The sequence below is a fragment of the Phyllobates terribilis genome, unplaced genomic scaffold (genome assembly GCF_046119375.1).
Source record: "Phyllobates terribilis strain yellow unplaced genomic scaffold, ASM4611937v1 Scaffold_4__5_contigs__length_816908805, whole genome shotgun sequence".
Taxonomy (NCBI): domain Eukaryota; kingdom Metazoa; phylum Chordata; class Amphibia; order Anura; family Dendrobatidae; genus Phyllobates; species Phyllobates terribilis.
The window spans coordinates 64,033,798-64,047,807 of NW_027362764.1; the positions used below are offsets into that span (position 1 = coordinate 64,033,798).

At 50.9% G+C, this 14,010-nt stretch overlaps 1 protein-coding gene across 2 annotated transcripts in view; it reads right to left on the reverse strand.

Moving 5' to 3' along the window:
• Window positions 1-545: 545 nt before the first annotated feature.
• Window positions 546-14,010, reverse strand: part of LOC141264969 (S-acyl fatty acid synthase thioesterase, medium chain-like) — a 119,709-nt gene continuing 106,244 nt past the window's right edge. Inside the window, exon 2 of one of the 2 annotated variants that reach the window (XM_073677428.1) lies at window positions 546-1,584. In XM_073677428.1, coding sequence (XP_073533529.1) covers window positions 690-1,559 — 870 coding nt within the window. In that variant the 5' untranslated portion in view covers window positions 1,560-1,584 and the 3' untranslated portion in view covers window positions 546-689. The remainder of the gene's footprint in view (window positions 1,585-14,010) is intronic. The other variant, XM_073677433.1, reaches the window with a different exon arrangement.

Below are 14,010 nucleotides of genomic sequence, written 5' to 3' on the forward strand. Positions count from 1 at the left end.
AGCGATCGGAGCTCGCTCTAGTTGCTGCAGCTATAGAAAGATGTCTGCTGTATAACAAAGTTGGTATCTCTCGGGTACGGTGCCAGACACTTGATGTGTGACCTACTATTACATCACATTGGGAAAAGGTCTAAAACACCACAATAAAGTGCTGCCACAATTGTGACTGAGAAAGATAAGCTAACCCTGTACCCAAAGTTTTCTCTTTCAAAGACATGTTTATTAGTGCCCATTATTGGAGTATAATTGAATCTTAAAAAGAACGTGTGATCAGAAAATGGCTTATTGTTTAAGTCAGATTTTTATATTCTTTTTTTTCCACATTTTCATATCACTATGGCAGGATGCCACTGATCATATCCTAGCTATATGCCATGAAGATAGGAATACTCAAGTGTTAATACAGCTCTTTGAAAAGGTTATCTGGGGATTCAGTGTTCCAATATGAAGGCCATCAGTAATGGAGGGAGGAACTCATTTCTTGTTCTTCTTGGGTTTTCCGATTAATCAATACAGTTGGCTACGAAGGAAAAAAAGGTAACACCTTGGAAAATTATTCAACATCTGTAGCAGTTTTATTATACACCCCGAGACACAGAAACACAACAATTTTTGTTCCAATCCCTGGAAATCCATCTTAAAAAAAAAAAAAGTGCAGTCGCAAATTAAACAATGAAATAACAGAAATATCATTTTTTCTCAGTTTTTTTTGTGGATCTAGAAACAGTTTTTGTTATTTTTTTCACCAGTGATTTCTTTACTTTAACTTTTCGCTTCTTCTTTGGGTTTGGGACGATCTTTTTAACTTTTAGTTCCTGCAGCTTCACATCTGGCGGATGCTGAGAGGGGGAGAGTTTCCGCTTTCTGGAGGAGGCTGGAGTAACGCTTTTCTCTTCTTCTGATTCATCATCTTCCGCTGAAATGCAGACATCTTCATTTTGCCCAGGTCCGGCCGATAGCCAAGGGACATGTAGAGGGGGAACTCGTGCCTTTATTGCCAACACTTGCTCCCGAAATTCATCAGAGCTTTTTCGGAAGCCCAGTGCCAGCACAGACTTTAGGCCGAGAGCTGGAGCCACGTTCTCGCTGAGCCGTGGCAGCTGACAGGCAGAGGCCTCCCGGCTGTAGCTCAGCTCTATAATGTGCCTTGTGATCATCTCCGGCTTTGCAGACTTACACACGATCACCATGTCCAGGTCATTCTTCTCCAGGGCCCGAGTGACCTCATTAATTCCTATGGCCAGCTGTTTCCGGAGATCCGCATAGGTCCAACCTGTCTTCTGTGCCTCCTCTTCCGGGGTCTCTGTGTCGGCGACTTTCTCTTTCTTTCCATCAGCAAGTTTAGCTTTTTTACCCTTTTTGACCTTTGAGGATTTTGTTTGGTTCTCCATCTTTTTTAGTCCAAGTTCCTCAAACTTTTTCAATAAAGTCTGCAGGATAAACTGCATGTCATCTCCAACCACCGGGGTCCAGATCTTCTCATATGGGCTGTTTAGAGACGTCTTAGACACAATTGGTTTTGGTTTCCGTATGGGCCCTTTGGGGGTCTTGGCTGCCATGTTGTTGCTGTTTTTTTTTTTTGCACTAAGAAAATAAAAAATATATATATATTTTAAATCAGTGGAGGAATATGTAATTAATTTCCTGAGCTGCCCGACTTCTGGAAACTCTAAACTTCATTAATAACAAGCTGATATTTTGCAGCAACAGGTGCGGTCAGTGCTAACTCCAATCCCGGTTGTTTGTCCTTTAGATGCTATGGCCAATAGCAAATGTGGCATTAAGCAGTTAAAAGAAAAGGAAGAAGCTCCATAGGTGCCTGTGCAGTTATCAAGGGATGTCTGGTTTTCTTTGGCAACTGAGGGCCTAAGTTCTACCATTTTTGGACAACCTTCACCATGAGAAGGGATCAATGATCATGCAGTTTCCAGATTTCGTACCGAATAAGGGAAGAGTCACAAACTTGAAAGAGAATCGCAAAGCAATGCTCGGACTGGCAGGCGGCGTGACCAGCTGTGTAGAAATACTTGCAGTTACGGTCATGTTGGGAGAGTCGACGGCCAGTTCGAGGATTAGGTTAATCCTCACCCGAGTTATACAGCCATGTGACTCTTCCCTGACACTCTTTGAGGGCACGTCACGGAAACATAATTGTTCCTAATTTCACACAGACATCACTTAAACGAATTGGTAACCCGAAATCGTTGCACCATGAAGACGCGCGAAGTCGAGTGACGGGATTAAGGGGGTATACGAAACTGTCCGAAGAGGGGGCATCCTGGCTTGTTCAATGCACCATATACTGAGGAGCACATTGCATGTTTCGCTCAGATTGCTTTGTCCTAGTGAGAATTATTACAGAATATTCAAGGCCTCTTAAGTGAATCTCCCTGTGTGCAAATATATTATGTACCCATCAGCTCCATCGCTGATGGAAAAAGTTATGGGTCACAGAAAATGGCAAGAGAAACCTTAAGCTGGCAGTAGAAAAAGTGTGGTATCTATGTGGAAACCATCAGCAAGGAGGAATAAAAGGTACAGAATGCCGAGTGGGTATTGTAGTGCACATAACGCAGGTTACATTGCACAGTCTCATTTCCCCTATATCGCTATTTTCACACTATTTTGATAAGCACCATAAAAATTCACAAACCGCTCCCGGTCCCATACACCGCTCATGTGGAACGCACCAACACTGACGCTAAAAGCAGCCAATCAGAACGCGCAGTCTAAGCTGCGTTCTGAGTTTTGAACACATTTTAGAACGCAAAACAGGAAGTTGTATCCGATTGGCCGCTTCCAGTCCGATTCCCGAGGCTGAAGTATTATCACACATGGCAAACTTTCTATTTTTAAAGTGTTGACCTGTATTTCCACGTGATTCCAATTCAACATCACATAGGCATTTTATTCCTAAGACGTTTTCCACATCCGAACCAAAGGGCATTAAATAATGGTTTGTGTAACTCTATAGCGTCACCCCTGGATGGCGTTACTCCCAGAGAGCCAGATGCCTGTTTATGATACAGCCCTATGAAGCTGCTTTGGTTGCACAGTACTGACAGCACAGACAGGGGGCGCAGGTGTTACGTCAGCAGACAAACGAGAGTCCTTAGGATGAAGTTGAGTGAAACCCTCCCTGCAATTCTAAAACTCTCGTACATCAGGCATAGCTCCCAACTCCTTCCCACCCACTCACAATTTTCTCTTTTGCGCATTAGTTTTTTTCCTATGACTTTCTCAAGACTTATAACTTTCATTTTTCCCAAAGGGTGCAGTCAGGTGGCAGTATATATCGGTAAATGAATCAAATAGACCAGGGGCGTACATAGAAATAATGGGGCCCCATAGCAGAAGTTCTAATTGGGCCCCACCCCCACAAAGTCCTCCATACAGTATACTGTGACCCCCCCATGGTCCTCCATACAGTATACTGTGACCCCCCCATGGTCCTCCATACAGTACACTGCACCCCCTCCCATGGTCCTCCATACAGTACACTGCACCCCCTCCCATGGTCCTCCATGCACTACACTGCACCCCCTCCCATGGTCCTCCATACACTACCCTGCACCCCCTCCCATGGTCCTCCATACAGTACCCTGCACCCTCCCATGGTCCTCCATACAGTACCCTGCACCCTCCCATGGTCCTCCATACAGTACCCTGCACCCTCCCATGGTCCTCCATACAGTACCCTGCACCCTCCCATGGTCCTCCATACAGTACCCTGCACCCTCCCATGGTCCTCCATACAGTATACTGTGAACCCCCCCCCATGGTCCTCCATACAGTATACTGCACCTCCCATGGTCCTCCATAAAAGTATACTGCGCCCCCTCCCATGGTCCTCCATACACTACACTGCCTCCTCCCATGGTCCTCCATACACTACACTGCACCCACCCATGGTCCTCCATACACTACCCTGCACCCTCCCATGGTCCTCCATACAGTACCCTGCACCCTCCCATGGTCCTCCATACAGTACCCTGCACCCTCCCATGGTCCTCCATACAGTACCCTGCACCCTCCCATGGTCCTCCATACAGTACCCCGCACCCTCCCATGGTCCTCCATACAGTACCCCGCACCCTCCCATGGTCCTCCACACAGTACACTGCACAAACCCCCCCATGGTCCTCCATACAGTACACTGCACCCACCCCCATGGTCCTCCATACAGTACACTGCACCCACCCCCATGGTCCTCCATACAGTACACTGCACCCACCCCCATGGTCCTCCATACAGTACACTGCACCCACCCCCATGGTCCTCCATACAGTACACTGCACCCACCCCCCATGGTACTCCATGCAGTATACTGAACCCCTCCCGCATGGTCCTCCATACAGTATACTAGACTTCCCCCATGGTCCCCCATACTAGGGCTGTTGAGTCGGAGCCCATTTTGGTGGAGTCGGTATAAAAGGGATTGACTACGACAATATATAATAAATTGGGTACAGTAGTTCAATGCAGTTTGTGGGGAATATTTTTTTCCTAAGAATTTGGGAAAGTTATGACATGTCCTATAAATGTCTGTCCTATTCCTGATCTAAGGGTCTAGACTTTTAGCTGAGATGAATCTGTGCTACAGTAAATTTATCACTTAAACATGAATGAGGGAGTCGTGGAGTCGGAGTCGGTGTCATGGAAATTGAGGAGTCGGAGGTTTGGCTTACCGACTCCACAGCCCTGCTCCATACAGTACACTGCACCCCTCCCATGGTCCTCCATACAGTTACACTGCACCCCTCCCATGGTCCTCCATACAGTACACTGCACCCCTCCCATGGTCCTCCATACAGTACACTGCACCCCTCCCATGGTCCTCCATACAGTACACTGCACCCCTCCCATGGTCCTCCATACAGTACACTGCACCCCTCCCATGGTCCTCCATACAGTACACTCCACTCCCCCCATGGTCCTCCATACAGTACACTCCACTCCCCCCATAGTCCTCCATACAGTAAATTAAAAAAATATAATACTCCTTGTTCCCCCGCTGCTCCAGTCTCTGGAGCAAGCGTTCAGAAACACCACACATCTCAGCGCAGCCGTCGCCATGTAGTGATGTCATCGCACCCGTTGCGCTGAGACGTCAGACTCCGAGGGAGAATGATGGGGGAGGAAGCGTCAGCTGATGCTCCCTCCTTCATCATTGCTTTCAACTGTATTAGAATCCAAGATGCCGATACAGTTGAAAGTGTGATGACAGATTCACGAGCTCCATAGCAGTCGCGTGACCTACCACCATTGGCGGTACTCCACTGAAATAGACAGCGCCCAAAATCAGGGGAAAAAAATCCCTAAATTTCTTCATTCAGCCACAAATGCGACGTTACGCCCCTCGCCATATATCTTTTTTTCAATCATACAAGATGGTGTAACTTCCAGGTTTAAATAGTATAGATCATTACAGAAAAGCCAATCCGAAGCATCTCCACCCCCTGATCCTCCCCTTAAACCAATATACAGTATACAACGGAGCGAGATCGGAACGCAGTGCACGGACTGGCCGGCGGCTCCCCATACCTGAGCGGGACAGCTTCATGTATTTCAATGCAGCTGTGACAGTTGGGTCAGGAGAGCTGACAGCCAGTCCGTGCACTGCAGTCTGATCTTGCTGTTATTTATATGGCCGTCTCACGGCGCCTAAAGACAAAGATGTATTAGGACTTGTTTTTTGAAGGCCTAGTTGTAGTTCTGAATGACCCCATTCATTTTGCCATATAATTTAAGGGGTTTGTTCAGGTTTATCATAAAAATCTACAGTCGCTCTATGTGACTGCAGACTTGTTAAGCCTCACATCGTGCGCAGCGTGCGTTGTGAGGATTCTCTTGTGCCGGCCACAGTCCGACTAGATGTGCACGGCCTCGCTAATTTCACTTGTAGGGCCTGAAGTATGCATATCATATACTTGTGGTCACATACGCCGATCTCGCCACCGGCACTGGAGAATTCTCCCAGCAAGCGCTCCAAGCGCTGTGAGGTTTCACAGATCTGCAGTCACATAGAGTGACTGCAGACTTTCGTGAAAAACCTGGACAATCCCTTTAATGAAAAATAGCAAAAAGAATTCTACATGGGTTGAAATAGTGGGAAAAAAAACACACAAATGTGAAGTATTTTGGGTTTTGCTTTTATGGCGTTCATTGTATCTACAAGGAAAATGCAAAGTAAAAAAAGACTTGACGTTTATGGTCTGCATCGCAGGTCAGTTTACACAGGGCCTCTAATCTTAAAATCCACTGGAGGACATTAAAAATGCATAATGTACAGTCAGAACGTGTCCACTTGTGGTCTTTAATGTGTCTTTTCAAGGCCTAATTCAGACGTTTGTGTAGCGTCGGCGTCCCTGTCTCCTGCTAGGCAGGAACGCTGTTCCCCTCACCTCTCCGCTCCGTGCCCGGCGTCTTCCTCCCGCTCTGCTGGCAGCGCGCGCTGCTTCCCAGCCACTGTGCTTAGGGCGCGCGCGCTCCCTCCCTCTTAAAGGGGCCGCGCGCGCCGTCCTAAGGAGTCCCCGGCCAATGGCCGGAGGACTTCACCATATATAAGGCACCTCCTCCAAAATGGAGGTGCCCGAGCAATGTTGTTGCAAAGCCTTCACTCTGCTTCAGCCCTCAGGTCCCGTTACCAGTTACCTGCCAGTCACCTGCCAGATTCCTGCTTGTTACCTGCCAGTCACCTGCCTGATATCCGCTTACTTGCTTGCAAGCCTGCGGTCCGACGGTCTGCCTTCCGACACCTGTCAGTCTGTCTATGGACCAGCCTGCCCGCTCACCTGGGAGCGCTCACCTGCTACCTGCCTGCTAGCCTACCTGGAGGCTCCGCCGTCACTTGCCGTGACCACCTGCCTGTCCAGAGACTCTTGCCCGCTCACCTGGGAGCGCTCACCTGCTAGCCTACCTGGAGGCTCTGCCGTCACTTGCCGTGACCACCTGCCTGTCCAGAGACTCTCGCCCGCTCACCTGGGAGCGCTCACCAGCTACCGGCCTGCTGTCCTTCTACCCAGAGACTGTCCCTGTCACTTGCCGTGACTACCTGCCCGTCTTCCCTGGGAGCCACCCGCTTCCTTACAAGGACCGCCCCCTTGTATAGTAGCTCAGAGGTTCCACCTCCCAGACCCGTTACAGTTTGCTCGGGCCATGGAACCCGGTGGCACCCAAGCTCCCTCGCTCTCGGACCTATGTCATGAACTTTCCCGTCAGAGTCCATCCTGAGTCACCTGCGTGGTGTTAACTCCCGCCTGGACACATTGACTACCTCTTCGGGAGCTGCCTCCACTCGCACACTTCCTACCCCGGCACCGCCGCAGCCCATCAACACCATGGCATCTCTTCCCGGTCCCCGCCTCTCCTCGTTTTGGCGGAGATCCCAGCCAGGCACGGGGCTTCATTAACCAGTGCACTCTGCACTTCGAACTGTTGACACACCAGTTTTCCAGCGACCGAGCCAGAGTAGCCTTCATCATGTCCCATCTCACGGGAGAGGCACTGGCTTGGCTAAATCCTCTATGGGAGAGAGGAGACCCCCTGGTGTCCAACCTGCCAGCCTTTCTCACGGCTTTCCGGAAAGTCTTCGACGAACCAGGATGGAAGACCTCATCCACATCATCTCTGCTACGCCTCCGTCAAGGAAATCTCTCCGTGGGCCAATACGCCATACGGTTCCGTACCCTTGCTTCGGAGCTGGCCTGGGATAACGACGCCCTGGTGTCTGTCTTTTGGGAGGGTCTGTCCGGCCGTATTAAGGATGAACTCGCCGGTCGGGACATTCCTACCACTCTCGACAACTTAATAACACTTGCCACCCGGATTGACATCCGGTTCCAGGAGCGCACCAAAGAGGTCACCCGTGAGAGGAGGTTTCCACGTCTAGCCCCTACCTTCCAGAAACCTGTCACTTCTCCCGTTACTACCCAGGCGCACTCACCTGAGCCTATGCAGGTCGACCAGACCAAGATGGTCAAAACCCGTCAAGAGTTACGCCGAGCCGAGGGGAGCTGCTTCTACTGTGGCAGTAAGGAGCACCGGATCCGTTCCTGCCCGGAGAGGTCGGGAAACGCCTGTGTCTAGGATCGCTCAGAGAGGTCGTCCTAGACAAGAGTAAACCCTCTCCATCTCTGTTGCTGTCGGTCTCTATCATCTGCGGGGAGAACCGTTATTTTGAACTAGCCCAACTTGACTCTGGAGCTGCCGGAAATCTCATTTCTCAGTCTCTGGTAGAGAAATACCGCATTCCCACCAAACCTCTAGCTGTACCCTTATCTGTCGCTGCCATGGATGGGGGCCTCTTACCACATCCCATCCAACTCATCACCGAATCCATAACCCTGCAGGTGGGAATGCTGCACTCAGAGAGCATCTTCTTTCATGTTCTGCCTGGACTCTCTCACGCCCTCTTACTAGGCCTACCTTGGCTTCAGAGACATGCACCCGTGCTTGATTGGTAGACCGGAGAAGTCCTTCGCTGGGGACAGGACTGCCATAAGACTTGTTTAGTTCCCGTCCATCCTGTCCGTCCTTCTCCTACTCCAGCCAATCTACCTGATCTTCCGGCTCCTTATTGGTCGTATGCGGACGTCTTTAATAAAAAGGAGGCAGAGACATTACCCCCTCATAGACCATACGACTGCCCAATCGACCTGATGCCTGGCGCTACCCCTCCCCGTGGGCGCATTTACCTTTTGTCCACTGCGGAGACCCGATCCATGTCAGAATATATTGAGGAGAATCTGGCCCGGGGATTCATCCGGAAATCTACTTCCCCGGCGGGAGCAGGCTTCTTCTTCGTCAAAAAGAAGGACGGCTCACTCCGTCCCAGTATAGACTATAGAGGCCTTAACCAGATCACGGTGAAGAATAAATACCCCCTTCCGCTCATTCCGGAATTATTTGACCGTCTGAGGGGGGCTAGAATCTTCACCAAGCTGGACCTCCGTGGGGCGTATAACCTGGTCTGTATCCGTCAGGGGGATGAATGGAAGACGGCATTCAACACCCGGGACGGCCACTATGAATACCTGGTAATGCCCTTCGGTCTCTGTAACGCTCCCGCCGTCTTTCAAGAGTTGGTCAATGACATCTTCCGGGACCTTCTCTACTCCTGCGTAGTGGTGTACCTGGACGACATCTTGGTCTTCTCTCCGGATCTCCCCACACACCGGAGGGATGTTCGTCAGGTTCTGCTCAGGCAGAACCACCTCTACGCTAAATATGAGAAGTGCCTCTTTGAGCAGACCTCGCTTCCGTTTCTGGGCTACATAATCTCTCAGACCGGCCTACGAATGGATCGTGAGAAACTGTCTGCCATCCAGAAGTGGCCCCGACCAGAGGAGTTGAAAGCTATTCAGCGGTTCCTGGGTTTCGCCAACTACTACCGCCTCTTCATACCGCACTTCTCTTCCCGGACTGCCCCAATCTCTGCGCTCACCCGTAAGGGCACTAATCCCAGAGAATGGCCGCCCGAAGCAGAGGAAGCCATGCTCTCCTTAAAACAGGCTTTCTCTTCCGCCCCGGTGCTGCATCGTCCGGACGGCAACAAACAATTCTTCCTGGAAGTTGACGCCTCCTCCTCTGGAGCCGGAGCGGTACTTACCCAAAAGTCGCCTTCCAGAAGAATGGTAACTTGCGGCTTCTTCTCCAAACTCTTCTCCTCTTCTGAGCGCAATTATTCTATAGGAGATCGAGAGTTATTGGCCATTAAGCTGGCACTGGAGGAGTGGCGTTACCTGCTCAAGGGGGCTCTTCACCCGGTAATTATTTACACGGACCACAAGAACTTGGCTTACCTCCAGAGCGCCCAGAGACTTAACCCGCGCCAAGCCCGGTGGTCCTTGTTTTTTGCCCGCTTTGATTTCGTTCTTCATTTTCGCCCAGCAGGCAAAAACATCAAAGCTGACGCCTTGTCCCGATCCTTCCTGGTGTCTGATCTAGAGGAGGAACCGAAGCACATCATTGATCCCGCCAGAGTAATGCAGGTGGCTCCCGTGAATCTAAATCGTCTCCCTCCCGGTAAGATGTTCGTAACAGTACCTGATCGGAAGAAGGTCCTACTCTGGGGTCACTCGTCTAAGCTAGCTGGCCACGCCGGTCAGAAAAAGACCCTCCAGCTTATTACCCGGCATTACTGGTGGCCTACCCTGCACAAGGATGTAATAGACTTTGTTTCAGCCTGTGTGTCCTGCGACCGCAACAAAGTTCCGAGACACCTGCCAGCCGGTCGCCTCCTTCCTCTTCCAGTACCTGCTGCCCCATGGCAGCATATAGCTATGGACTTTATAACGGATCTCCCGGTCTCTGCCGGTTGTACGGTCATTTGGGTGGTCGCTGACCGCTTTTCCAAGATGGCGCACTTCATTCCCCTGCCGGGTCTCTCGTCTGCACCCGAACTGGCTAAAGACTTTTTCCGCCACATCTTCCGTCTCCATGGCCTGCCCCTCCACATCGTGTCGGATCGTGGGGTTCAGTTCACTTTACGCTTCTGGAGAGCCACATGTAAGCTGCTTGACGTCACCCTGGACTTCTCCTCCGCTTACCACCCACAGTCCAATGGTCAAGTGGAGCGGATCAATCAGATCCTGACCAGTTACCTCCGGCACTTCGTTAATGCCCACCATTCGGACTGGGTGGATCTCCTACCATGGGCCGAATTCTCTTACAATAATCACGAGAGCGAATCTTCCTCCAAATCCCCGTTTTTTGTAGTCTTCGGTCAGCATCCTCGGATCCCATTTCCCCGTCTCCACCTCGGTGGACAATCCGGCTGCGGAATCTATCATTAGCGAATTCTCCTCCATTTGGGAGAGTACCCGATCCGCACTTCTTCAGTCGTCTGAGCGGATGTAAAAACACGCTGACAAAAAACGCCTGGATCCTCCACAATTCCGTCCTGGAGATAAAGTCTGGCTCTCGTCCAAGTATGTCCGGCTCAAGATTCCCTCCTACAAGTTAGGGCCTCGGTTCATCGGCCCACTGGAAGTTATCAAACAAATCAATCCGGTGGCCTATAAATTGAAACTCCCGGCCAACTTACGGATCCCTAACTCATTCCATGTATCTCTCCTCAAACCCGTGGTACTTAACTCTTTTTCCAAGTCTACAGGTACGCCCCCTGCTCCGGTTTCCGCTGAGAACGAGTTTGAGGTAGAGAACATTCTGGCCACCAAAAGGGTAAGAGGAAAAACCTTTTTTCTGGTAGATTGGAAGGGGTTTGGTCCTGAGGAGAGAACGTGGGAGCCCCGGGAGAACATCCATACCCCTCTCATCCTTGATAAATTTCTCTCTGGCCTAAAAAAGGGGGGGCCTAAAGGGGGGGGGGGTACTGTAGCGTCGGCGTCCCTGCCTCCTGCTAGGCAGGGACGCTGTTCCCCTCACCTCTCCGCTCCGTGCCCGGCGTCTTCCTCCCGCTCTGCTGGCAGCGCGCGCTGCTTCCTGGCCACGGTGCTTAGGGCGCGCGCGCTCCCCCTCTCTTAAAGGGGCCGCGCGCGCCGTCCTAAGGAGTCCCCGGCCAATGGCCGGAGGACTTCACCATATATAAGGCACCTCCTCCAAAATGGAGGTGCCCGAGCAATGTTGTTGCAAAGCCTTCACTCTGCTTCAGCCCTTAGGTCCCGTTACCAGTTACCTGCCAGATTCCTGCTTGTTACCTGCCAGTCACCTGCCAGATTCCTGCCTGTTATCTGCCAGTCACCTGCCAGATACCTGCTTGATACCTGCCTGATATCCGCTTACCTGCTTGCAAGCCTGCGGTCCGACGGTCTGCCTTCCGATACCTGTCAGTCTGTCTATGGACCAGCCTGCCCGCTCACCTGGGAGCGCTCACCTGCTACCTGCCTGTTAGCCTACCTGGAGGCTCCGCCGTCACTTGCCGTGACCACCTGCCTGTCCAGAGACTCTTGCCCGCTCACCTGGGAGCGCTCACCTGCTACCTGCCTGCTAGCCTACCTGGAGGCTCTGCCGTCACTTACCGTGACCACCTGCCTGTCCAGAGACTCTTGCCCGCTCACCTGGGAGCGTCCACCTGCTACCTGTCTGCTAGTCTACCTGGAGGCTCTGCCGTCACTTGCCGTGACCACTTGCCTGTCCAGAGACTCTTGCCCGCTCACCTGGGAGCATCCACCTGCTACCTGTCTGCTAGTCTACCTGGAGGTTCTGCCGTCACTTGCCGTGACCACCTGCCTGTCCAGAGACTCTCGCCCGCTCACCTGGGAGCGCTCACCAGCCACCTGCCTGCTGTCCTTCTACCCAGAGACTGTCCCTGTCACTTGCCGTGACTACCTGCCCTTCTACCCAGAGACTGTCCCTGTCACTTGCCGTGACTACCTGCCCTTCTACCCAGAGACCGTCCCTGTCACTTGCCGTGACTACCTGCCCTTCTACCCAGAGACTGTCCCTGTCACTTGCCGTGACTACCTGCCCTTCTACCCAGAGACTGTCCCTGTCACTTGCCGTGACTACCTGCCCTTCTACCCAGAGACTGTCCCTGTCACTTGCCGTGACTACCTGCCCTTCTACCCAGAGACTGTCCCTGTCACTTGCCGTGACTACCTGCCCTTCTACCCAGAGACTGTCCCTGTCACTTGCCGTGACTACCTGCCCGTCTTCCCTGGGAGCCACCCGCTTCCTTACAAGGACCGCCCCCTTGTATAGTTGCTCAGAGGTTCCACCTCCCAGACCCGTTACAGTTTGTTTTTTACGTATGAGTTGTACGTCTTCCATGCCTGTTTTTCTTGCGTGGGTGAAAAACAGGCGTATAATAGTAGTCTACAGGACTGTTCGCATGTCAATGTTGTTGTTTTTTTAGACAGTGGGTATGCAAAAAAGAAATCCGGAGACATGTCGGTCTTTTGCTATCCAAGTTACGGCTCAAACTTGCCCATTGAAATCAATGCGTCCGCCGTCCATGAAAACGTACAGCGCATGATCGTCATCCTTGTATCATCTGAGTGTTGTCTGTTTTTTATTTTTCAATGGGGAGAAGCTTATAATTTTTTTTTTTCAAAAACAGACAAAAAAGGGGATGAAAATGGTCCATGCGAATGAGGTCTAAGACAAGGTTTAGACGTCGATATAAACAAATGGCCAGTCACATTTCTGAAATGCGGACATGTGGTCACACATGAACACAGTCCCAGGAATGAGTTTCTTGCACTGTCCAAGTCTGCATCTGCCCAAAGGACGGCTGACGACATAAGGTGTGGTGATGCCAGGGACCACTGGGAGTCAGACATAGCCAGTAAGGCTACATTCACACTGAGCTTTGCAGCACTGGGAAGACTTCTGTCAGGGGCAAACAACTAAATCCCACAGGAGACAAATGGCTTTCAAACTGACTCCGTTTGCGCTCCCTGTTGGAGGGGTCCTTCTCAGACAGCCATGTTCATGTGCCTGTCCGAAAATACGGACACCGCAGTCAAGGAGCAAAGACAAAGTCAATTGAAACTCTGTCTCATTGCAGTGAATGGTTCTGGGGTTCAGAAGTATGCCTTGGTGGGTAGTTTTCCCAGTACTGCAAAACACAATGTGAATATAGATTTTGGTTATTTATACCAGCCCATTTCCAAAAATGTTGGGACGCTGTGTAAAATTCAAAGAAATCAAGAATGCAAAATCTCTCATAGCCGTACTTTATCCACAGTAGAAGACAGATCGGAAGGTGAACATTGGACATTTTTCCATTTCATCTGAAAAAAATGTACTTATTTACAAATTGATGATGGCAGCAACATATTTCAAAAGAGTTGTCCCCGGGCCGCGTCCACCATTGTGTAGAGTCCCCTCTTCTTTTACAACAGTCTGTAAACGTCTTGGAAGTAAGGAGACGATTGCTGGAGTTTTGGGAGAGGAATGTGGTCCCATTTTCAGGAAAGCAGTGGTAATATATGACACATTAGCCGCGAGATTTGCAGAGTCGGCGACACCGCGGCCTCCCTGGCCATGTCCAGTGCGCCAATAAAGCCGTGGAGTATATACTAGGCTTATCGCGCATGGTCAGGG